Genomic DNA, 26,573 nt, shown 5'->3' with positions numbered 1-26,573 from the left:
TGTTCGTTAGAGGGCAATCTGAAATGTGGTTTTGGATCTGGATAGAAACTGCTTGCATGTGAAACTTAGCAAAAGAGACATTTTCAGTAGACCAGTTGCCATGTGACCACAACTAGATGTATGAACTTAACTGAACAGGAGATACAACATGAACAAAGTAGTGCAGTTGATACAACAGAAGGAAGGGAAGCCATCCAGGGGGGACCTGGACAAGCTTGAGAAGTGGGCACATGAGAACATGGTGGGGTTCAACCAGTCCAAGTGCAAGGTGCTGCACCTGGGTCAGGGCAACCCCAAGCGCAAATACGATCTGGGTGGAGAATGGATTGAGAGCAGCCCTGGGGAGAAGGACTTCGGGATGTTGATGGACATAAAGATGGACATGAGCCAACAGTGTACTCTTGCAGCCCAGAAGATTAACCAATCAACTCCTACATCCAAAAAAGTGTGACCAGCAGGTCAAGGGAGGTGATTCTCCCCTCTATTCTGCCCATGTGAGACCCAACCTGGAGTGCTGCATCCAGCTCTGGGACCCTCTGCATGAGAAAGATTGTTGGAGTGAGTCCAGAGGAGTCCACAAAGATGATTACACCTCTCCTATGAAGACAGGCTGAGAAGTTGAGGCTGTTCAGCCTGGAGAAAAGAAGGCTCCGGGGAGACCTTAGAGCACCTTCCAGTACCTAAAGGGAGCCTACAAGGAAGCAAGAGAGGTATGTTTGACAGGGCATGCAGCGTTAGGACAAGTGGTAATGGCTTCAAAATGAAAGGAAGTACGTTTAGATAAGATATTAGGAAGAAATTCTTCAATATGAAGATGGTAAGACACAGGAACAAGTTTCCCAGAGAAGCTGCAGATGCCCCATCCACAGGTTGGATGGGGCTTTGAGCAACTTGGTCTAGTGGAAGGTGTCCCTGCCCATGGCTGGGGGGTTGGAACTGGATGACCATGTCCCTTCCAAACCATTCTGTGATTCTATGATGACTCTATGAACAAAGAACTAGGTAAAGATCTAATTATAATGATAAGTTCGGCTGAAAGGAGAAATGGTGGTCTAAGGGGAGGTTACTGTGGCAGTTCCTTAAGATCACTTTAGGAACAGTGTTTTGTCATTCTTCCACTGATGACTAAGGACAAAAAATAGTAGCATGTTAATGAAATACTCATGACACAATCTCAGAATGTGATTGTGTTGTGAATGCTGAAAAAGTATCAATTCAGGAAGAACTGAGCAGCTCAATGCACTGGAGTAGCAGAAAGTGAATTAAATTGAACATATGCTTTTGGTAGCTTAAAAGAAGTTGTTCTGCTGCAAACTAGGAAATCTGTAGTTGAAATCACCAAAGGAGAAGAAAGCTGATGATCCAGTGGTTAATCAGGAAACGGTTCATCCACAGATCTGACAGGGTCATGAAAAAGGCAAGTGCTATCACTAGGCAGACTGAGAGATATTTCAGGTTAAATTAGGGAAATATTATTACCTATTACAGGGAAAATTCATCTGGGCTACTGTATACAGTCATCCACGTGAAGGATGAAGACTTTTTTAATAACTTTTCTATTCAAAAGATAATGAACAGCCTTTGGAATCAACTTTGAATCCACATGATAAGGCTGCAAAGGGATGCTGTGATGTGTTCACCTCCTTTGCCACAGGCTGGAATTACAAGATCTTTTCTAGTTCTTTATTTTGACGATCTTGTGTAATTGTATGCAAAGAACCTGTAGGGCTTAGCTGAAAAAACTCTTATGATAAATATAGTGTTAGATTTTATGTATAGTTTTCAGTGGCAAGTACTTATCTTTTGATAACACTGAGGTACAAATGGCAATTCTTTTATCATTGTGCTGAAATAATGAGTATGTGGCTAGTATCTGTGATATTTGTTAACCAGTCTCTCTTTTTTATTTTGGACCAGTGTATCTACGATCATTTAAAAGGTGAAGGGACCTTTGATTTCGAGACCATTTATAAAAAAGACACTCTGTTCTGCAGACCTTGTTCTGTAACGATTAAAGGCGTTAGTGTAAGCAGATTATGCTTGTGATTTTAAAGGTCAGATTTTATTATCCCTTTCATTTCCCATCCTTTTGGTCAGAACATTCAGGTCTGTTACAGAGGAACATGTAACATACGATTTTGTAAGTGATCACTATGAGAAACTGAACGTGATGGTGAGTCACAAGCAGTTTATCTTCCTGATAAAAAATGATATAAAGTTTCTATATTTAGTCTTAGACCAGTGGCATCTTGTTACTTCTTATTTGCTAGGGCTATATATGTATTTCAGTGAGTTTAAACAGGGGAGTGGCAAGGGGTATTATATATCCTTATAGGCGATTACAGTTTATAGCCAAATTATCTCCTGAATTACATTAGCTGAAATCCATGTCTTCTACTAGATGAACAGACTGTTCCATAAAACCTTGACAGATAAAGCATTAATAAGTGTCAGAGCTGACTTGGTCAATCGAATGATTTGCTGACGCTTCTTTTTACCACAAGCCTGCACTTATAAGTCTAGTGCCAAAGGTTCACTATATATAGCTGAAGACAGCAAATAGATGGTCTCTTTTTGAGCAGGTTTCTGATTAGCTGCCTGATTCATTGCTCCTCACTGTGGCAGTGTTCTCAGTCAGGAAATTTAAAATATGGTAAAGCTAAAGTTGCCCAATCCTGGCCTGGAGGACAGGATACCTTCTCATGCTGAACTTGAGGTCCTCGAGAAACAAGAGGCAGACTCCAGACCAAAATGGGATAACAAGGCTCAGTATATGCTGACGTGCATAGGGTTTTGTGTGGGCTTAGGAAATGTGTGGAGGTTCCCATATCTCTGTCAGAGCCACGGAGGAGGTATGTCTTTAATATATCTTAAGTAACTTCGGGTATAAACCAGGTTTAATCTCTCTTTTGGGAAACCAATAATAGAATATATTTAGAACTGGTCAGTTCCTGTGAGAACAGTGATGTTCTCTCTAGAAGGCTGTACAATGGAAAAGGTCCTTTCACAGGTAATGAACACCCACAGAAGTCATGTTAATGATGGAAGAAAAGGAAGGGTCTGTTTTTTGCTTCAGGACACAGGATTGAACAAATCAGTCTTGCACTGTCATGTACATAGTATATTTTCTCAGTCTAAACCCAGTGTTACTTTATGTACATATATAGAATGTGTATTTTAAAATATTAATTAACTAATTGGCACTATGATTCTGATCATGATCCCCGCTGATGTTTTCATTATAGGGTTTTCATTGGGTTTGGACTGATCGGTGTATCACCTGTAGGGTCAATGTGGGTGTTATTTGTGCTAGGAGTAACAGCATGAAAGTAGTTAACACTGAGAATATGTTTTTAGAAGTTGCTGTAACTAAGTAATTTAAAATCCAAATACATGTTATTCACTGGGACTCCTTAGGACCATATTAAAATTTTGTTTCACTGTTTTGCTGTTTGTTTTAAAAGATGATTTTGAGCTGAACCATTGCTTAAATATTACATGACAACATAAATTTCTCATTTTCCTAGTCTTTTCTCTCTGCTATCTAGTTGTTGTCTGCATTTCAGTTTGGGATGTGCATAAAAAAAACTTTTGTTCCCTTGTAATGTTTGATCTTGAAAGAAAAAAATGGCTTAAGGAACAGTATTTCAAAGTAATTTTCATTAAATGTACAAAGTGAGTTGTTTAAAAATTGCTCTTCCTAATTAGAGTAGGGACAAATGAGAGTTCTGTGGGGAGTTGCTCCTACGAAGTCAGGGACATGTAACGACAGGTGACTCCGTTGCAAGAGGAGATGCTTTTAACATTAAGATTTTTCTAACATGGGCTGGAGTTTAGAGTTTCCAGAAAGTGGAGATGCTCTGTTTTCCATGGTAGACTTATAGGCACTTTCCTGCTTTTTGATATTTCTTTCCCTTGTGGTCTAGTCATGTGAAATGCAGCTAAAAAGCAAACATCCAACAAATGCAAAGAACTTGGTATGGATCATGGTTTTCTGACTGATGTCGGTGAAGGTTTATGAATTGCTTATGTGTGTGTTTCAGTACTCTGTTTTAATTTGTCCTTTGACAGCAATTTTCCTTTCTCATCATCCTATTGCTTGTCCTTTCTCAGGAACACTAACAACGGTTATCCCTGTTTTTTTTGTTTCCCTGGGACTCTCTCACTCAAATTTTAGGCAGAATTTGAAAGGGAGCAATAGCAAAGAAATTACGTAGCTGGGTCTGCACTTAAAGCTAATACACGTATGTGTATCCTTCTAGCCAGAATTGCTTCCTTATTTATCAATTCTTCTGCATAGCACGAAATGCTGTGACTCATATCAATATACAAGAGTTATCAGGAATGCCTTCCTGTGACTTCTTAGAAAGGATTCCTTAATTTCATCATATGTGAGGATGGAGAGCTATTGTGCAATCCCTTCTCCTTCTCTGCTGTACAGTGCATCTCAGACTCTTCTGGTAGGTCTAAGTCCAACTCCTGCCACCACTGTCATTCTCTCATTACAGTGTCTGTTCTCAAGCTTCTTCCTTTGATCAGGAAAAAAATAAAAAAGACTCTTGCTGATGTTTGGATGGATGGCTTTGAATTTGAACACGTGACACCATAAAACCACTCCAGAATTGGCTGCTTGTGGAAGTCATTGTGTATGACATCCTACCTCTGTTGTGCTCCCTCTATCTGGCTTCACCTAACTCCAGTTGGAAACACGTGTTTCCTAGATATTTTATACAAGTTTTACCTTAGTTTTTGCCCCTCAACATGGTGGTCAAGATAATTTATTCATCTTTGCATTTGTGTGGCCCACTCAGGAGCACAGATATGCCTCTATAACAGAGTAGGGGGAAACTGCAACGTTACGCACCTTCTTCCAAGTTATCCTTTAGAAAGCATACACCACACTCATGAGTTCACTGTGGAAGCTCCATTTTCCTCCAGCAGGTCCAATGCCTTTATCCTGGCTGGTGTATGACTTCACACTTTGTGTCTTCAAGATATGTTTTCATTGAATCCTGGGTGCAGAGCAGCAGGAATCCCTGCTGCTGCTCTGTCACTGGAAATGGGGATTATGTTCCTGGCATGATCATGGATTATGGCTGTACATCAAGAGATTAATAAAAAAAAGCTATTTCCCATGCAGTAAATATCTGCAGGGGATGAGAAAAAGTCCTATGTGATCACATGGTCAGATACTAGGTACATGCTGAATCAAGTTTGCAAGACTATCTCCTGAAAATTGTTTCTAATTTCTAAGGATTTGCTTTGCTATCTTCTTTCTTTTTGAATATGAGTTATATGGATGAACACTTGGATCATTTAGCATGGGTGAGGTCTGGTAGCAATGATGTAGATAGTATTTCAGCCAAGGACACTCCCAAATGAGGCTGGATGTCCACTTTGTGAACTGGTGTTTGCAAATTTTATATACCTTATGAAACATAATTGAACCACAGTGAAGTATAAAATTTACCCTTGTGGCACTTGAACTTCAAAGAAGGTGGATTTTTTTTCCCTGAAAATTATCTGTAGTGAAGATAGTTAGGAGCACTGAGGTTATAAGTAACTCTTATTTTCAGATGTTTGAACTTGAATCTGGAATCATTTAAGAGCTGCTTCTTCCTAAACACAATACTGTGATAGTGTTTTAACACTGTGATACCCAAATATACAAAAAGAAATGGTGTTTACATAATTTACTTACTTTTGTTGTCATAGATTTTGAGTTTGTTTTTTTTAAATGGAATATTTACCCCAGTGAAATTTAGTAGAGCAAAGCACATTTTATCCTTTAATGGCTTGAAAGTTGTCAAATATGTCATTACCTAAGGAGAACTAGAGTTCGATATGCACACAATGTAAAATGTATGGTGTTTGCCTCAGTGCTTTTACCAGCTTAATGAGATTGAAATTTCCTTTCATTTAATAGCTGTCTCTGACATTGCACATAGCTTTTGTTTAATCTTTATTGAGCAACATGTCATTTAATCAGCTGTTGAGCGTTTTTGTTTCATCCCTTATGACCATAATATAAAAGAAGATGCATATTTAATGTTTAAATCATTGATTTTTAAAAAAAATGTCTCTAAGTCTACAGCTTGCATATGGAAACCTTGCTTCTGCATGATGGAGAGCTTTCTCATCTCTGTGTGTGCCACACTGAATGAAGTGACAGTAATGACATTAGCAGTCCCTCACTGGTACCGTCACTACAGTTGAAGTCTAAGAATATGATAATATAGTAAAACATCTCTGTCTGAAGTCTGCCTGCCTTCCCTTCATGAGGAATTATGTGCAAGCAATAATAGTTTTTTCAATTTCACATTAGAAGCTCTTAGATTAAAGAGAGGGTAATAGCTATATGGATGTTCAAACCAAATATTATGTGTTCTGAAATACAGTACTGAAATAGGATGAAAATCTAATATCTCAACTATAAGGTTTTTAGACTGAAATATTAATTATTATTTATATACATCTATGCAGCATCTATTTTCAGATCATTTGTTTATTTGTTAGGTTCATAACACTGTGACAGCTTCAAAAGTATTGGTTTATTTTTTTGTGTCTCATATGAACCTGGAAGTGTTCTAAAGTCATGTGGATGTGGCACCTGGGGACATGGTTTAGTGGTGAACACTGTGGTTATTGCCAAATTTGATGATCTTAGAGGTCTTTTCCAACCTTAGTGATTCTATGATGCGATAAAGCAGCTTTACAGAGTCAAATTATTATTATTTTTTTTCCATTACAACTTCCTTTGGAAAGATTGGGGAGAAACTGAGAGAAAGGGAAAACACAGCAGAGATGGATTTCTTAGCTGGCTGTTAGAATTGAACCCTAGAAAGAGAAGAAGCCACGAAAGGGAAAAAATGTCATATATAATTGAGAACTGTCATTTTATTTCTCTTGAAAATATAATGATATTCCTACAGCTAAATACCAGTAGTTTTAGTAATTCATCCAGTTCTGACATGGCACACTATGGATTTTTACCTTGTCAGAGCTACCATAATATACATGGTTCAAGCCAGAAATGCTTTTGTTGTATCTGTTTGCATATGGATATGGTTTCTGCACTGCAGGTCTATACGCACACCATGTACTTCATGTCTGTGATAACAAAAGGGGTGGACAGAGACCCACCTGCTCCTCGAGGTATCTTCTTGATGTTGTCTACACCGGACTTTTTGAAACAATCATTATTGAAAAGTCTAAATTTTTGGGGTACTTCAATAAAGTCTGATAAAAACAATAATGTGGTATCAAGTGGCCACTATTATAATGAAATCAACCAATTGCACTTTTTGCTTTCTACTCCTATGGAATTCAAGCAATGATAGTTACTTACTTGTCTTTCATTGACATTTTCAATGTTTGCTAGTCAAAATCAGCAGTTTTGAATACATAAAATGCTACTCAAAATGCTGAGCCCTTTGTGGCACATGCCACACATTAGGTTGAATGACCAATCACTGATGAACTAGAAAAGACATTTTTTATTGAAGCCACTTGCCAAAGGTAGCTGTACAGACATAATATGCTCAGCCTTCTATAAAGCATGTCATTTAGCAACAACCCCCCCCTTCTTACTAAAAGTTTATCAGTTTTTAAAATCAGTGTAGTTCATCTTGCATGCATTAAAAACTAGCTATTACTGTAAAAATATAGACTAACTGAAAAGGTTTTAGAGGAAAGCCAGAAGAATAACTGACTTGGGACATACTTTTTGTTAGTCAGATTGAGGAACTCATTATGAATTGTTATTTGCAGAGATGTTTGTTAAACTTTGCTGACTATTCCTGTCTTTCTTCTGTGTCAGTCTGCCACTTCAGGAAAAGGATTATGTAGATGTCACCTCCAAGAAGAACAGTATTCTATTTGTTTTCTTCCCCACTTTTCACATCTCAGCTACATTCCCTTTTCATGGCCCTTGCAAGAACAAAAGCCTTGCATTAATGTGGAGCAGCTGCATGATATATCTAGGAGCCTCAGGCTGGTACTGTTTCACCTTGGAGAAAAGTGACTGTTTTGTAATGCCAGAAAGAATGAATTATGGTGATCCACCCTAGTTTTGAGGAAACTGAACTGCCCTCGTTTCAAATTCAAATTTAGCACTGTGGTCTTACCTCAGATATTGTTACAAATGGTGTCAGTTCTAAAGCAATCAGTTTCTGACTCGTGTCTTTCTGACTTACGTATTTTCATGTCACAAATCTGTGAAACATATAAGGCATATTCCAGTTTTTGAGGGACTAAGATCACTTCCAAAATAAGATTCTTCCCTCTCTCTTCCCACCACTCCAGGGACTTCTACAAAATTATAGACAGCAGGAGCTACTAATGTCAGATGTAACAGGGCAGCCCTCTCTCCTTGCTTTGTTGACTGGAGGCTGAAAGGCAGCTATGCCAGAAATGGTGATAGACTCTTCATCTGCCTGTGCCCTGGCACCATTGTTGACAATGCAAAGGTCTTACCCAGTGTTGGCAGAGGTTCTGGGACTCATTGAAACTGTGTCAGACTCAGTCACTGTGAGGAACTGATTCTCTCTGTCCTTTCAGTTTCTAAAGGTTTGTCCCGTTTTGTGTCTCTGGACTAGCTTAGCTGTGCTGAAACATGCTCCGCTATGCACCTAAGGGCCCCTCTTCATCTGGTTAGATAAGCAGTGAATGTAGGTTTGGCTTCAAATAGTTCGTTCTCTACTAATACTGTACCCTCTTTCTGTGAATAATACTTCTCCTAACTGTTTTATTCTTGCTTTCATAGAAATCAGGATTTTTGCAGGGTATGCAATGAGTGCCCCCTCACTGTTGTGTTTCATCCCTTTAAATCCTGATGGCTTCTTTCCTACATGGGAGGGTTGGTAGGACAACCTCCATACACAGAATGGAGCAGCTGCAAGCAGCCATAAATACATCATGTTCTCCAACCCCATGTCAGGCTGGTACACAGTTTCCTTCCTGTCACACTCTGACCAGGAGCTCTCCTGAGGGTAACATGAGAGAAGGACATGATCATTGTGTTTATACCAGCATTTTTAAGTTCCAGAACATTCTCTCTCTAAAAGACTCCCTAAAGAGTTTGTATGACTACTTCATCTGGATCTTTTTCTTTTACCTGCCCTTTTGGATGCCATATAGGTCTCTGCCATACTACAATTTCACTTCTCTCTGGTGAAGCCCTTCTTTGGCAATAGTAAGAGTTAAGTCCAGAAGATGGATCTGTACAGCTACCTTATCCAAATACTCCTTATTTGCACTGAGGATAAGTCCTCGTCACCCTTTGAAACAACTTCCAGTAATTTCAGATAATCTCTTGAAAATTAAGAATGGATTTTCAGTCAGTTCTGCTAACATGCTCTTCATGGAGAGATGTCACTTTTTTTTTTAATTAGGTCACAGTAAGATCACTTAAGGACTTGATTAGAAATTATCTCCCTAGTGAAAGATCTTGCTGAGTAAGGAAATACACAGCCTTTGTATTCTGTTCAAGCTACAACCACTTGTTTCTTATCATACCTTTCAAAGAAAATATGTTTTGATAGCTGCTATCTCTGTTAGCAGATGGGGGAGAAAATCAGGCCATCTCCAATGCAATATTAGAAAGAGTTCAAAGGTAGTCTGAACTTTTTGCTTTCCGTAGAGAGCAGGCAGATTGATACTGTGATTTGGGCTTCATTTTTTCCACGCTCGAGACTTTCTTGCAAACCTTAACTGCAAAGTACACCTCCACTCACACAGTTCTAGCAATCTGGGTAGACATCATGGCTTATTCTCCAAGACAGCAAGGTTCAGCAACAGCACAGTCCCTACACCACAACTCTCCCTGTCAACAGCACAGTGGGTAAAACTCACTGCAAGACTCTCAGAATTGAACTACCCTCTGCAGTGGACGTGCCAAGAGTGCTCTGTCAGCCTTAGGGCATTTCCTGAGGCCTCAAGATACTTACAAAGGTACCTTTATAGAATAAGTCTTCAAGCATAACATATCTATGACAGAGCAGTCAGATGAAGGGACTCCATGACGGTCCTTGCACAGACATAAAAATAGGAATGGAAAAAAGTGAAAAAGTTGTGCTGTGTGCTAACAGCTTCCCAGCTTTCTTGCTACACTGGAATCATCAGGAAGTAAATTTCAGCTTCTGGCATGGTTTTCATAGTCCAAATTTCCTTTTAAATTGCTCCCTGATTTTCATTGCATACATGAGGAAGAACTCAGCAAATTCCCAGACCTGAACCATTTACACACTGGTCTGCAATTTCTTTAATGCATTCAGATTTTTTACTCCCTTTTAGATTGGCAAGTTAAAGACATTTTGCAATGACAGGTAACCATAATTCTATTATTAGCTATATATAATACATATGCAATACATAGTTCTATTAATAGCTATATTCAAGCATTTGATTCTGCACTTTGGTAGTCCAGTAGGTTGTCTCTGCTTTTTCCTTGCTCAGGAAAAAGTTATTTAGAATACTTGTCCTATACTAACCAGCTTTCTCATAATCAACAATGTTTGAACCCTGTACTTAGATCTCTTCTAATCAAACATAAAGGCAATTGCACACAGATGCCAAGAACTTAATTATTGTTTTATGCAGACAGCCCTGGGCTCCTGCCTAATATTTTGAGATACATTGTTTAGTTCATTTAACTATTTCATATACTTTTCATGATTCACAACTATAAAACCATCTTTTGCAGGAAAAAAAAAGGGAAGTCATTCCAGGAAAGTAATTACCTTTCCTCCACTTGCAATACATAGTTGGCTTTTTCAAAGTTTAACCTTGAGACTATATAATTTCTGTTTATGTTTGTCCTTTGGGAAGAATAAAACTTCCTACCTGAAACCGTATATGTAATGAAGTCCCCTGCTTGGGCAATCAGGCAAAAACATTGCTCAGAAAACAGAGAAGGGTTTCCACAATGATGCTTATAACTCACTTACTATGTCAACATCTCACAAACCTGATGTTTCTATTTTGTTGTAGCACTTCACTGATCAGAATCATTACTTTTCTTATCCATTCCAGGAGCCTTCATGATCCCTTTCCTGATTTTGCTAGTCTTGGAGGGTATCCCCCTGCTTCATCTTGAGTTTGCCATTGGTCAAAGGCTGAGGCAAGGCAGTGTGGGCGTATGGAGCTCTATCCACCCTACCCTGAAAGGAGTTGGTAAGTCTGACAAGGATACAAAAAGCCACCTAGGAAAGCACAAATCTCTGAAATTATGATCTATGGAGCAAATCTTCAAGATTTTATTCTGGCATGCCATGAGAGATTCCAGGATCTATTACTTTTCCTGTCTTGCTAACTCTTCATTGATAAGTCAAACGAATCATGATAAAGTATTATGACAATTTTGTGTCCACATTCATAAGTACCATGGGCCCAGTTAAAATATGTCTTTAATTTCAGACCAATTTCAGGCCTCAGAGATATTTTCTGTGTTATTGATATTGGCTGGTTTTGCCATTAGGATGATTCTTTAAGCGTGCCAAAAACTATTCTGTAACTGTTCTGTGGATAAATAATAGTTGAATCTTTATCTGGTGGACCTCAGCTCCATCTAATGTTACTTTCTTGATTCTGAGAGGTACCAGAATCCACAGAAGTAGGATTTTGCAGAAAATACTTCTTCACATCTGTACCAGACTTCTGAGTATGGTACTGTAGTAGAAGCAGCATTATGCACACAACATAAGAAAATCTACAGATACCTCATTACACAGAAAACACAGAGGGTGCCACCTTCAGGAAACATTGTGAGAATGCAAAAACACTGGCACAGGTTGCCCAGGGATGTTGGGGAGTCTCCAACCTCAGAGATATTAGAAATCTGCCTGGACATGGTCCTGGGCAACCAGCTCTATGCGGCCCTGCTTGAGCAGAGGATTGGACCATATGACCACCAGAGATCCCTGCCAACCTCAACCACACACTTGAAAGGGAAGAAACACAGACAGTGAGGATTGTTTCGTCACCCCCTGCATTTGTAAATCAGTTACAAAAGAAAATTATTCATTGCATCTGGAATTTTTCAAGTTTCTTTAGAACCTAAGAGTTCTCAGGAGCTAATCATTAGCATTTACTGTCTGCCAGAAAAGTCACCAGAGGCTGATTACTTGGGAGCAAATGGAGAAGGAGAGATACCTGTACCTTGTCACAGACTGTTCATCCTGGTAGCCATCCATCCTATACAACACCCCCTCTGCTGAACTCTGCAGTGACATTGTGGAAGAAGAAGACTATCTGGTCTCATTTAGGCAAAATGCCAAGTCAGCTGAGCTTTACATGTACTCAGCATCCCAAACTCCTTCAATATCAGCTGGCAAGACTGTGAACAGGACTGCGTGGTGTCTGTAGATAGTTAGTCTGCTCAAAGTGTTGAGTCCTAAGTGGGAGTCAGCTTCAGTCTCAGAGCAGTTTTAGGATGTACATTTGCATAGGACTCATTTGTCCAAACTTTAGGTAACAAATTCACAGTGATTAAATCTACATCCAAAATAAAAAGAGGAGAGGGGAAAGACTATAAACCATAGAATTAGGGTGAGGAGTGGAGAAGGGAAAGGTCGAGGCTTATACCATATATTTTGATATGTGTTGAAGACAAGACTGTTGAAATTTACATTGTATTCTGATTTTATTTTTTTCAGGCATAGCATCAATGTTTGTATCCTTCCTGGTGGGTTTATATTATAATACTATTATTGCCTGTGTGATGTGGTATTTCTTCAACTCCTTCCAAGAGCCCCTGCCTTGGAATACCTGTCCTCTCAACGAAAACAGAACAGGTATATTTTATGAAATATTGTATTTTGTTGCACAGCACATACTTCTGTTTCTAACAATTACCCTAATTTAACCTCTTTCTGTAAAACAGCAGTAAGGCATGGCAGTCCTGTCAGGCACATTGTGGTATTTTGATACTTGTGTTTTGTAAAAATTCACATTGCATAAAATGAGATCAACTCTTAATCTTTCAGACAAACTTTGACTTTTTTATGAAGCTGCATGGTTGATTGTGACAGATGTATTCATGCACAGAATATTCACAAAGTGGAAGTCTAACATAAACATTCAGATTTTCCAGATTTAGGCAATGTGTTTCATTCATTTCTTCACCAACAGCTCTCCATTAGCATACTGAAAAGGAAATAAAAAAAGGAGTTGCATAATCCATATGAAACACCTGTACCTCTCAATATGCTCCATGGAGACTGCTTGGTTTTCCATAGTCAGCCCTGCATGAAACTGTATGAAGCAGGTTTTTCCGGTGGGTCAGTGAACAGCTGTTCAGAGCACTTTGCTCCTCTCCTCCCAGAATAAGTATGAAAAGCCTCATTTAATGGAAGACCAGGACAGAATATTGCACAGGTCAGCACATTGCAGGGAGCTGAGAATCCAACTTGAGCTAACAAGACCTTAAAGGATGTCCCACAAAACAGAAAGACAAAATATTGATGATCTGAAGGAGGTATGGGAGGGAAAGGAGGTGTAGGAGACGAAAAGCTGCCTTATTAAAATCCCTGTTAAACAATTCTCTTTAGAATCTCTCATTTTACCATGAAACCAGCCTCTAAAAATCTGAAATCTGCCAATAACAAATTAGTTGGCATTAGGTGGTACAATTTAGATCACTGATATTTATTGTTTAGCTTGCTTTTTTCCAAGTAAATAAAAGACATACAGAATTATGACCATTTTGTTGTTACAGATTATGTAGAAGAGTGTGCCAAGAGCTCTCCTGTAGATTACTTCTGGTACAGAGAAACATTAAATATCTCCACTTCCATTGAGGATTCTGGCAGTTTACAGTGGTGGCTTTTGCTGTGTTTGACATGTGCATGGGGTGTACTATATGTGTGCGTAATCAGAGGCATTGAAACAACAGGAAAGGTAAGTTATTTTGTGTGTCTTTTATGAGATGATATTAATCATGCTGTTGTGATTCCTTATTTATACAGACCTAATAATACTGTAGAAACTGTTTCTTGAGTAAAAGCATATCTACAACTTTATGTGCCATCACTGAGACTGCTTTTTGAAGAAGGAAGATGAATGAAATGAAATCTGATTGATTTATGCAAGCAGTTTGTTTTCCTTGTCCTTACAGGTCCTAGTAAAACATTCTTTAGGTATTATCACCTTAACATTAATATTAATCTTTAATGCAGGACCAAGGGGCTCTCTTTTTGTTATGCCATTCTCTTCAAAATGTACATATACAGATTTATTTGGGTTTGTGCTACTCCTAAATGTTATCTTCTTGAAAGAGTGACCAATGTTCTGCTGCCCAGCAAAGCCCTAAGAGTCCATCCTTGCATCCTTGCATAAGCCTGGTCTCAGGGTGTCGATTATTTTTTATGCTGCTTTTGAATGATCTGTGTTGAATTTCAACAAAGACAATTTGTCTTAAATAGAACACTATTGCTGCAAAAATGTTTATTATCAAAATATACCACACATACTGTTTCATTTGAACAATTCCTGTAGTGTGCTAATTGTGACTCACTTGAAACTTGCCCTTATTGCTAATCACCACACCTTGTTTACTCCCCTCTTCTCTTCCCTACAATGCAATTTTTTATTCCAGTGTTCTGTTTTATTTGAGTGTTTTATTTACATTCTTTTTGTGCAGGCTGTGTATATAACTTCAACTCTTCCATACGTTGTGCTTACCATTTTCCTAATCCGTGGCTTGACGTTGAAAGGATCAACCAATGGAATTGTGTATCTCTTCACCCCTAATGTAAGTCACTGCGTGATTCGCCCGTCAGTGAAACACGATATAGTTCTCTCTGTAATTAACAAGCAAGTGAAAATTAGTTCTCTCCACTGGTGCTTTTTTAACTATCACTGAGACACCCTGAAAATCTTGATTCTGGGACGTGAACCCTTTGGATTGGATGGAACAAGTGGACATATACACAGACATTTTCTCTCTCTCTTTCTCGCTCTCCATCCCCCATCAAAATCTGTTATAAAAAATTGAAGGATCATTACAGAGAAACTGGGTTACCATTGTGTAACTTGATTTCTTTTCCTGTATTCTAATTAAGAACAAGTCTAAAATTAAAGCTTAAATCATGTATTTGGGAGTAGAACTAATCTAATGGCTGCGTGGACAGAAGACCAAAGAGAATGGTTTAACCATACAACAGTTTTTGAACGAAATTAAAAGGGGTTTCATTTTCCATGAGCAGACCTCTGAATGGTCATTATTAGTGCTAAATATTAAACACCTTTTCTGAAAACAGGCATGGCAGCTGTCAGCTATGCAAAGTAATTTTTTAATCAATTTTCAAAATACTTGTATAAAAGCTACAGATAGGTTTTTCTTTTGGAAGAAAAAGGTAAGTTTGACAAAAGTATTGACCTCTCTGTTGAAATCCTTCAAAACCAGTGAGTTTTGCATGGTTAATATTCTTGTTTTAGTGATTGTTTTGAATGTCTCATACTCAGTTTAAATAGCAATGTTGGATATGCTTAAAGCTGTATGTCTGATTCTTCAGGTTACTGAGCTGGCAAACCCACTGACATGGCTGGATGCGGGTGCTCAGGTGTTTTATTCTTTCTCCCTGGCATTTGGAGGCCTCATTTCATTCTCCAGTTACAACTCTGTTCAGTAAGTAGCCAGGCAAAAGCCAAATTTTATATGAATATTTCATTCTTCTAAGTGAAACATCTCTACTTTTGCCCGATTGTTATGCTACTTGGAACTGGGACAACATCCCCTCAGATGTGCAAGATGTATCTCCTCTGACTGATCCTAACTCTCCTGAGATGAGTTCAGGTCCCAGTGCTGGCTGACTTCCTATAGAAAGATGTAGTGGTGCAGGATAGAAAGAAGGGGACTGACTATCCACCCCCAGCTGATGAGCAGGAGTTTCCTCTGTGGGAGTGCTCAGTGCATGGTGACGACCTTGGTCTCAGTGCTGTCAGAGTAGGATGATAGTACACACATTTCAAAGCAATTCACACAGCACAGTTTAAATCCTTAGCTTTGAGATGAGAAGATATATCTAGTTTTGAAATTCAAATTCAGTGCCTTTATATACGATTAGTGAGGCCAGGTAGTGTGAACTCCCATCATCCAGGGACTGACCCATCCTGCAAAGTATGATGCAGTGCTATATTTTACACTCTGTCTCACAAAATATTGCAGCAGCCACCAATGCTTCTTGGTGCCTGCCATTCCTTCAGCACTGTCTGTCCTCTTGAAAGGCAAACTGTGTGACATTCGCTAAACTTAATATTTTTGATAAATGTCTCTGAATTATGTTTTGGATATGTGGTTTGGTCATGCTTTCAGAAATCTGTGGTTCAGTTTCAGCCTGGGTTCAATTACACCACACCAGAACTTCAGCTACCAAAGTAGTTCCCTCTATCCACTCTTGATTTCAGATGTTTTTTAAAAGATCATCTGGAATTTTTGTTGCCTACAAGTCTCGGTGCGAGGCATGAAGCCCTGCTTCAGGTCCAAGTCAGTGTCCCACAACCATGGGGAGCAGGACTGAGAGTGTTCTTCATCTTTCCAAAAAGGCACAAAGGAAGTGTCCTCCTGCTTTTCCAACACACAGGGCTGTGGCACCTGGCCATCCTCCTTCAGTGCTCAATCATTCATGACTTAAGGAGGAGACTGCAGAAAGTCATTAAACTCCCAAGGAAATGTAAGGGGAAAAAACCCCAAAGCATGCAAATTTCACAGTGTTACACTATGGTGTTGGGCCCCTTGCAGTCCAGCACCAGCTGGACCAGGTGTCAGTGACTCTGCCCGTGGATGGTTTGGGAGTATAAAAGTCTCAGAAAATACTAAAAGGTTTCGATGCCATCAAGGATTCACTAATTCATAATGAGAAGGAGCTTGAGCGTCTTATTTTCTCTAAAAGGAAGAAATGCTTTATCAAGCCTGTCATTGAGAATCTCATGTTACAATTCAAAAACAGACATGAGAGTACAGCAGGAAATTTTCATTCAATGCCCTACACCCGATAAAAACCTATTTACAATGCTATAAATGGGTAAAGGACACAGTGTGACAGGTCTTGGCTGGACAGGCTTGTCCTCTCCCCTTGCAGGTGTTCAGAAAATGAAATAAGACAACATCAAGTTAATTTCAATAGTCCTCTTCTGCCCAGAAGAAATAAAGTATGTGCAGTTTTACAGTCTTCTCATAAAACCGTAAACTAACTTAATGTTGATGTTTTATCTTGTCCCTCAGATGAAAGTCTGTTTCTGGCTCTGCAATTTTTCTGGCTTAGCACAGACATGCTGGCAAGAAGTGCCTGCAGCAGAGAAGTTTCTACAAACAGCTTTTCTGTCCAACCTTATCAGCATATAGTTCCACTGTGTTTCCAAAGCTTCAGGATATTTTGAACCATCTTTTGTTCAACAGTCAAACAATACTGTCCCAAGTGCTCTTGTCTACTGCAATTTCACCATACCTAAGTGCTATGGAAACTTTCATTCACTTTTCATTTTTGGCTATCTAATTCAAATCCAAGTCTTTCACCTTGCAGCAGAATACACTAGCAATGTAGATATAGCCCATGGCAATGTGTGTCTGCACACATGCATGCCAAGTTTGAAAAGGAGGAGGCATATTCTTTTGCCCCTAATACTTTACTTCCCGTGACTCAGATATGAAAACAACTCAGGCAGTTATTCCTTATGAATAGGATTATTTGAAGAGTAAAAAACCGCCAAAACAAATCAAAGCCATAGGTATTAAATTGTTTAAGACACCAAGTTTTAATTTACTTAAGCTATCTTTAACGGCAGTACTTGTCTGCTCTTAGAAGGTACACTGATGTACCTATGCATCTGTAGGCTACTCTTTTCTTAGTCTTAGTAGCCAGTTTTAGTATTTGTTTTGGGAATGTGTTTGAAATCCATTGGGTTTTTTTCTTTGAATTGCAGCAATAACTGTGAGAAAGATGCTGTGATTGTCTCAGTGATCAACGGTTTCACTTCCATCTATGCAGCAACTGTCATATACTCCATCATTGGATTCAGAGCCACAGAAAGATATGATGACTGTTTTGACAGGTAAGTTACTAGAAAAAGCCCCTACAGAATATGCAGGTGTTTTTTTGGCTGAGGCAGCTCTGTTTGCCTGATGATAATGGATTTATCATTTCTGAATAATTGCAGGGCTTGACCCACATGGTATTGGAACTACTCATTACTTAAAAAAAATTGAATCATGGAATAAATCCCTTGGAAAGTGATAATTGTTTGAGCCACCTGATCTTCTACTTAAATGTTGCATAAGGAACCATAATTGACATTATTCCCCATGCTGACATATGGCATGAATGAAATATTCCCTGGGGCCTATGTCAGCTCTGTATTTAGGTTTCCTCTGGAAAGCTTAAATGCGTAGATCTCATCAGAATTACCTCATTTTACCAGGGCAACCAGACTCTTTTCTAACCGGAACTGTAAGACTATGTGGGTTCCAGTCTAGTTCCTCCACATTCAACTGCAAAAGTGCATTATTCATAACTGCGGACAACTTAGACATTCCCAGAAGCTTCCCAGTCTGGGAACTGGTGCCCAGTCTGCAATGTAAAGATAGACACCTAATTTCTGCACAGGTTCCTAGAGCGTCCATCCATTTAGTGATCATCTCTACCATGAAAGACAGCATCAGACTTACCTTGGAAGAAGAAAGAAAGACTTACACATGCACATCTACTGGAATTTCAAAATCCGACCTTGATAATGTGCTCTTAGTAACTTGCTTGATGATGAAAATGAATCCTGAGGATGCTTAAAAATAAATAATTTCAAATTACTTGCATTTCACTTTTTCAGAAATATTCTTACTCTGATGAATGCATTTGATTTGCCGGAAGGTAATGTAACCCAAGATAACTTTGAACAAATACAGCAGCTGTGTAACATGACTGACCCGGCAACTTTTGCAAGCCTGAAGTTTGAAACCTGTGATCTGGAAACTTTCCTGAATGATGTAAGTTTAACACCAAACTCATATTGATACCTTAGCTATGGTACGAATGCATAGTAATTATTTAATTGCAAAATGTTTTTTCCTCTGAGATTATTGGTTTTTTTTATATTTCCACTGATGAATTGCAGTTGGCTTGGAATGCTCTTGGACTGAAGAATTACTTTTGTTTGCCTATTTTTCTTGTGAAGAGATAAACTATTTAATTCCCCTGAAAAGTATTGGTGGTCTGTCACAGTGTTTTAGGCTGGCCTCAGGTAGCAAAATAGCAGCAGGTCTTTTTCTGAAACTAGCTGTTTGCAGCCATGGTGGTACAAGATGACTGGGGAAGAGACACCCAGAGAGAGGTTAAAAAGGTGGTGAGTTACAAATGAAAATAGATGTCCATGAAATTCCATGAAAAAGAATATTAAATAGATTTTGTATTATATTACAGTAAATATATCCCTGCATTAGGAGGTCTTTGTGGAAACAAAAAGCATAAGTACTATGGTATGTGTAGCATACACCAAGTCTAGTGAATGCCAATAAAAATTTAAGTGCTGCATGACATTAAGGAGCTTCAATCTTCCACAGGGAGCTGAAGGAACTGGCTTAGCCTTTATTGTCTTCACTGAAGCTATCACCAAAATGCCCGTCTCACCTTTGTGGTCCATTCTCTTCTTCATCATGCTTTTCTGCTTGGGTTTGTCATCTATGTTTGGAAATATGGAAGGTGTGCTTGTACCTTTACAAGATCTTAAGATTATACCCTCCAGAGTGCCTAAGGAAGTTGTTACTGGTAAGTGCCTTTTAGAGACAAGTGACTTCCCCAGGGAACAGCTTTTATGCTGAAAAAGCAACCCACCACCCATCTACTTTCTGATCTAGAATGGTCCTAAGACATCCAGATAACCTACTGAAGACTTTCTCATGTCCCCCAGTGGGGCAGCTCCTGAGAGGTTCTTTTTGAGCCTCCAGGCAGCTGTTCACCCTTTGGCTTGCCCATCAGCTTGCTCATGATGACTGTCCATCTCCTCCATTGGGAAGCTGGAGGACCCAAGTCCTTCACCCAGGCAGGTTTTCTCTCAGAGCAACAGTGTCCCACCAAGTAGGAGGAAGAAGACCTGTTGTCCCTCCTCAGCTTTCTCCCCTTCTGTTTGCAGCATCTCCCACCTGTGCAATGTCAGCACAGTTTTGCCGTTTTACCTGCATAGAAGCAGGCCTTCTCAGAGTGCCATGAAAAAATAAAGTGGTGACCTTCAGGCTGCAAGAATTACTTATTAAGCTTTATAGTTACTGGGAAAATACATTATTATTGTTGTTGTTGTTGTTGTTATTATTATTTTATTTTTGCTTTTGCTTTCTTTGCCTAAGTGTCCTGTTGTTGTTGTTTGTTTTGTTTTTTTCCCACAGGTCTCATTTGTTTGGTGTGTTATTTGATAGCTTTTATTTTTGTGCTGAATTCTGGTAATTACTGGCTGACTCTATTTGATGGTTATGCTGGCTCTATTCCCTTGCTGATAATTGCATTTTGTGAGATGTTTGCAGTCGTCTACATTTATGGAATTGACAGGTATGAAATATTAGATAGCAGTGTATAAAGGGATTAGTTGCATAACTACAATCTTGCTACATCTCCGTGCATAGCATTTCTGTTATAGAAATCACTGAGATGATGCAACTGTAGTTTAGACTTTCTTATATGTTTTAGTTTTGTTAAATAATTCTCAGCAAAAAGAAAAAATATTTATTAGGAATTTGTACCAGAAACTTCTCCACTTTATTAATACGTTACAATAAATAATGCTCTTTAACAACCAGCTCAAATAAACACATGACTAAGATATTGTAAGAAAATATTAGGCATTAATAAGTGCCCTAGAGTGTAATAATATGAGTGCAAATAATTTATATTTAAAGTAGGCATCAGAATGTAGGTATTTGCAAGTTACATAATAGCCACTGTAGCTTACTTACATTTTAAATATGGCGATATTTACAATAACTCTTCTTCAGGATAATTATATTAAATATTTAGTTAGCAGAAACAAAGTACAAGTGCACTCAGCTCAAAGTTTAAAACAGAGGTATGTCCTAGGAGTATTTACAGTGAATGCTAAATGATACTGTCCAACGCAGGTATCTCCAGGCAGGCTGCAGATACTCTTTTATAGCAGGATGCAAATCCAAGGCTACTGAGATACATTCTTAGCTGATAGACTCAGGACTTTATCAGTTGTAGCAGTGAGTAATTATCCTCTCAACTTTCTAGAGATGTAATAAATCAAATTTCAGCATCTTTATGTTTATAATTAATATGTAAGAAATATGAAAAAGAGCACAGGGAATTCAATCACCCTTAGGATTTGCTTGAACCTGTGCTAGGTACCTCCTCTGCTGCTCCTGGCAATGGGGTGAATGCCCTTGTGGCCAATCTTCCCATACTTAAAGATTTATATTACCCGAGTTGGCATGAATCAGCTTAGATAAATTAGACAGAGTATCCTTGAGAAAGAAGGCTTATTTTAATTTGTTAAGGACAGAAGAGTCTGTGTTGACCACTTTTCCTTACCTTTAAGATCTCAGAACACTTTACAAAGTAAAATTAAAACTATTCCCAGGACACAAACGTGGGCTGAATTTAAAAAGGGGTGGGGGTTCATTCAGAACAAAGCTTTGCACCAAGCTTTAATGTTCCTGGCCAGTACACATCACTGTAGCCCTCTTTGAGAACAGAGCTTATTGGAGCTGCCCAGAAGTGCTCCAGATGAGTTTCTGTGACCTTTTTCCGAGAAAGGGTCATTGGTAAAAAGATAGATCTCTTGCTTGAAGGATAACATGTGTGTTATCCATGACACTCACAGGAACTACACATGGACATGCCCTGAAGTTGGGATGTAGGGCTCCATATCATTTTAGGACACCTAGATCTAAGAAGTTAGGAATGAAAAGATGAAACAAATTTGTTTGAGGCTTTGCTGAATTCAGTGTGTTGTTCATGGCTGAAGGACCAACTGAATAGTCCCCTCAGGCTTATCCCCACAAGATACACAGGAAAGCCAGACAAGAGGACTAAGAATAGAACCCCAAACTTCCGAAGTGTGTGCACAAGGTGTTGCATCATATGGAGAAGTCATAAGTTGGTGCAGGATTGATGCAGACAGTATCACTCTCAATGCTGGGATTGTTTCTTCTTGTAGAAATATTTTTTCCCCATTGTCCGCTGCACATTCTATGAATAGTCCAAATAATACATTTTTAGGTGTTCTTAATAATGTGGGAAGTTAAATATTGTTTCAGTAGTCAACCTGAGAAAACTGGTAGAAATCAAGATTAAACTAATATTATGCACAAAATCTAATTAGTAAAATTACTGCAATTTGCTTTTGTTCTTTTTTAGTATTGTGTCATTCCTTTAATTTATACAGCAACGAGACTCTTACCAAGAAGTCATGAAGCAATGCAACAATATGTTTTAGGAAAAGTCTAGAAGATAGTACATTTCCAAAAATAATTTTCCTGACTTGTAATTATATGTGCTTAGATTGAACTACTCAGATTTAACTCCTGATGTTGTTGACAATTCCAGTTTCACATTGACATTAGCAAAGTCCTGGGAAGCACATTTAGGGGTAGTTTGGACTTTTCTGTTTATGGCACTCTTTGATCCTCACCAGTTTTTACAGTCCTGAACTTCCTGGTTTTGTTTCTAGGTTTAACAGGGATATTGAGTTCATGATTGGACACAAGCCCAATATTTTCTGGCAGATTACCTGGAGACTAATTAGTCCTCTCATTATGTTAGTTATCTTCATCTTTTATCTTGTGGTGAATGTCAGCAAAGAACTGTTTTACAGCATTTGGGACCCTAATTATGTAAGTATACAAACCAAAATAGTTTTTAATAATTATGTATCCTTCTTTAATGTAAAAGTCATGGTCAGATATATTCATCTCCCACCTGAAACAGTTTTCGAATTGAAACATACTATGAGAAAAAGTAATATTAAAAAATAACACTCAGAAAAATAAGTCCTAAATTCAGCTGTAATGCCTACAACTGTTATATAGTGATACCTGAATAGCTTTTCTGAAGTGGATAAAACCAAAACACTAGTCCAGTTTTCATGCAGGTCTGAAACAGATATCAGTTCCCCAGTAGGGATTATAGAAGATCTGGAAATGTCACAGCCTTTCAATGTTGACAAAGGACCAAATCTTTGAAACCATTTTGATATTGCACTTCTTTCTGCTTGCATTTACTACAGAACAGCAGTAGTGCTGGTTACTCATCACTGACAGAAGAAATTAATATTAATATTAATATCCAGATATCTCCTTTCCTCTTCCAAATGTTTTGGTTTGATTTAACTTACGATTGCAGCAATAAGTTACCTACTTTTCCTTTCCTCCCCTTGCAAAACCAAGAGCTGTATGTGGTACAGAGAAAGGAGTATCAGAAAAAAATGTGAGTCTCATCATTTTCTCTGTCAACCCATCTCTTCTCTACCTGTCTAGCTCTGCTTTCTGTTCTATGACCTTATACCAGTCACCATCTTCAAAACAGAAACAGTCATGCCGCACACTTAATTTGTAAAGATAATTTTAATTTTCTTAGGGCAGACACAGAAAGGGAGAGAAAGGAAGATGGGGAAATGGGAATGCTTTTGTCTCTCCTCCTTGACAACCTCACTTCCTTCTTAATAATGTTTCAGCTCTCCCTCACCCTTTGATTTCAGCCTTCCCACCCAAAGGCTGTTTGACCATCAAACTTGCTTCCTTCATGCCATCTTCTTTTCATCAATTTTAGGTAGAAATAATTCCAAAACAGCTGAGACTGGAAACCCTTGACCTGAAAGCTGCTGTGGAATTGGCAAATTGTTGCGCCATTGTGGCCAGCTACTGTTCCAATTACGTTGTTGTTCCATTGAATTATTGAATGTGAATTACTGAATGTGTCCCAGGTATTTACTCCTCACAACTTTCTACAACTTGATTGTTTGCTCTTTCAGGAGGAGTTCCCCAAAATGAAGAAGCTTGAATACCCCCCTTGGGTGTATGCTGTTATTGTGACCCTTGCCGGAGTGCCTAGTTTGGCCATCCCTACTTTTGCCATCTACAAAGCCATCAGAAATCACTGTGACAAAAAAAATGACCGTACAGGCCTTATTGCTACATCTGAGACTTCCATTAATGGAAACTTGAAGTATTCATCATAAATCCACTTTTTAAAATGTGGAAAGAAGCTCTGACAGTGAGGAAAGTAAAAAAAAAAAATTTTAAGAATCGGAAGTTTTCATAAAAGGGTAACTGCGTTGTTTCCAGGTAAACATTTACTTAGCAATGCAATGCACTGTGAAGAGTTGATGTCCTGGAAGCAAATGGTGACATTTGCAAGTGATTGGGTCACCAGGCCAAATAATTTGTCCTCCTTCTGGTTTTGAAGCCAGATTGTTTGAAACGGGCTTTCATACCCTCTGCTTGGGGAAGCACTGTGCTTGAAATGCTCTAAGTGACTCTTCCATGTGCAGTCATTCTGGTCAGTGGCTAATATGAGGGGTAACTTAATACTGTATTCTCTTGCACATTAAATTGTTTTTATTTTACGTCACTGTGTTGCACAAAGCCACCAATATTATTTGTCTCATACAGAAGTTTAAAATATTTAATAAAAACATTTCTAAGTATGAGAATGACAGCTTGATTTATTTAGAATTCTATGTATTTTATAAATTACTGTCAAGTTCCCGGCAGATAGTGATGCTTCTGCTGATGACAACAGAGGTAAACTTGCAATGGGGCAGCAGCAGTTCAGGAAACAGCAAAATCTACCTTTTCTGGCATCCCTGAGCAAGGGGTGCACCACTTGCCTGGGAGGTCCAGGCTGATGGGAGAGCCAAGGCACCCAAATGGTGCAAAGGTTCTTGCCCTCATCTATCACAATCAAGGTGGGTGGTTCTGGTTCATGTACACACAAAAACACACACACAGAGGCACACTTATCTTACAACTATTTCAAGCTTCTAACTTCCATATGACTCAGAGGAGCTCAGTGAGAAGTCCCATTCCTCATATGGCCACCTGAGAGAGAAAAGGGCACTGTTGAGCACCTGGGCTGAGTGCCAGAAGCAGACAGTGTACATGTCCCCACTGCACAGGTGGTCCTTTTCATCCAACTGTCCATGTACATGGGCAACACATCTGTATTACCTTGCAGCAATCCCTATACCCACCTTTTAAAACAAGAATTGATCCAATTTACACCCTGACACTGATTATAATTGAAACACTCTCTTACAAGAAATAGGTATACTTCAGGTATATTTACTATAGAATGTATCTTTAGAGTAGTATATCTGTTCTAAATAGAGAGTAAAGTAAGAGGCATTGCATGTGTACTTCATGGAATCATACAATCAATGGTTTGGTTTGGAAGAGACCTTAAAGATCATCACTCCTCTGCCACAGGCAGGTACACCTTCCACTAGACCAGGTTGCTCCAAACCCTCTCCAGCCTGGCCTTGAACAGTTAAAGGAATGGGGCATCCACAACTTCTCTGGACAACCTGTTCCAGAGAATTTGAATGATCAAAATAATTTCCACTCCAATTTCCATTTTTTTAGTTACTCGAATGTGAGTAATTATTTAAACTATTTAAAGATGTTATTCTTTAATGGGAAAAACATTTTTTGTCAAATTTTTCTGCTGATAAAAAGATCAGCCACCACAAACGGATAAAACTGACTTTGAAGTGTCTGGCTGCAGGTGGCAGGTGTGGAATTCAGCATTTTGCTAAAAGGGCCCAAGTACAGCATGAGGCACATTCCTGACTGGAAGCACAGCAGCGGCCGGGGCAATGGTGGTGGGTGCCATGGCAGCACTGATGCTGTGTAAGTGCTGCCAAGCCTCACTGCATGCACGGACTCGTGTGGCCTGTGAGACAATCATGATAAGAGACTGGCAAGTTGAGTTGCTCCATCTATGGATCTGGATATTTGCAGAGCTGCAAGCAGAATGAGCTGTACCAGCCTGGGAAGATTCGTGTAGCCTAGATCTGAAACTGGCTTCTGGTTGCATGATCTGCAACCTGACCATATTTGTGTGCTTAGCTCCAGAGCAGGGCTTTTATTTTGGAGAAAACAATTCACCTTCACTTAGATACTCTTCCCATTTCAAGAGGGTAATCCAGCCACAAAGTGTTGATTTACTGAACAAAGCAAGCAGACTGGCTGCTCTGTTTAGTGTGGAATGAACTAATTCAGCTTGCAAACTAGCAAAATCTTGGTATAACTGAAAGAAAACAGAAAAATATTCTCGCATACTTTCAACTGAAGAAAAGTATTCAGCTCTTGCATTCATCAGTAACTATTTAATGAACAATAAAAATAGTCACTGGGGATTCATTGGCAAGTGGGAAGTGAAACTTCTAGCAGCTACTGTAAAAATGGACCAAATTCTTTTGACTGAACATACAAGGTCTAATTTTTCTTGCTTTTCTTCCTAATTGACTTTTTGAATTTGCAAAGGTGCCTTCATTCATTTACTTCTATTGACAAACTAGTAAAGGAAATGGCAACATTTTATTCACAGATTTTTACCAGTATTTTACAATTTTAA

At 38.8% G+C, this 26,573-nt stretch overlaps 1 protein-coding gene across 2 annotated transcripts; it reads left to right on the top strand.

Annotated features, from left to right (window-relative positions):
* Positions 1-2,095: 2,095 nt before the first annotated feature.
* SLC6A19 (solute carrier family 6 member 19) lies at positions 2,096-24,648 on the top strand. Of its 2 annotated transcripts, none has more exons than XM_027679783.1 (12): positions 2,096-2,173; positions 11,032-11,172; positions 12,654-12,791; positions 13,715-13,896; positions 14,639-14,749; positions 15,513-15,625; positions 17,920-18,048; positions 18,820-18,976; positions 19,550-19,754; positions 20,369-20,528; positions 22,669-22,831; positions 23,968-24,648. In XM_027679783.1, the coding sequence occupies exons 2-12, from the start codon at positions 11,040-11,042 to the stop codon at positions 24,172-24,174; spliced, it is 1,698 nt and encodes a 565-aa protein (XP_027535584.1). In that variant the 5' UTR covers positions 2,096-2,173; positions 11,032-11,039; the 3' UTR covers positions 24,175-24,648. The 2 variants fall into 2 exon arrangements, with proteins under 2 accessions (XP_027535584.1, XP_027535575.1); XM_027679774.1 differs by lacking the exon at positions 2,096-2,173 and adding an exon at positions 2,561-2,852.
* Positions 24,649-26,573: the final 1,925 nt, after the last annotated feature.

The sequence above is a fragment of the Neopelma chrysocephalum genome, unplaced genomic scaffold (genome assembly GCF_003984885.1).
Source record: "Neopelma chrysocephalum unplaced genomic scaffold, ASM398488v2 Primary Assembly neopelma1_22b, whole genome shotgun sequence".
Taxonomy (NCBI): domain Eukaryota; kingdom Metazoa; phylum Chordata; class Aves; order Passeriformes; family Pipridae; genus Neopelma; species Neopelma chrysocephalum.
The sequence above is the reverse complement of the archived record's forward strand: the minus strand, read 5'-3'. Positions and strand labels throughout refer to the sequence as shown.

Bases quoted from the DNA above. Each gene is read 5' to 3' on its own strand.
- SLC6A19 (XM_027679774.1), top strand. From the start codon at position 2,651: ATGGTAAAGCTAAAGTTGCCCAATCCTGGCCTGGAGGACAGGATACCT. The intron at 11,173-12,653 runs GTAAGTCTGACA...TATTTTTTTCAG, and splicing joins CCCTACCCTGAAAGGAGTTG to GCATAGCATCAATGTTTGTA. The intron at 20,529-22,668 runs GTATGAAATATT...TTTTGTTTCTAG, and splicing joins TACATTTATGGAATTGACAG to GTTTAACAGGGATATTGAGT.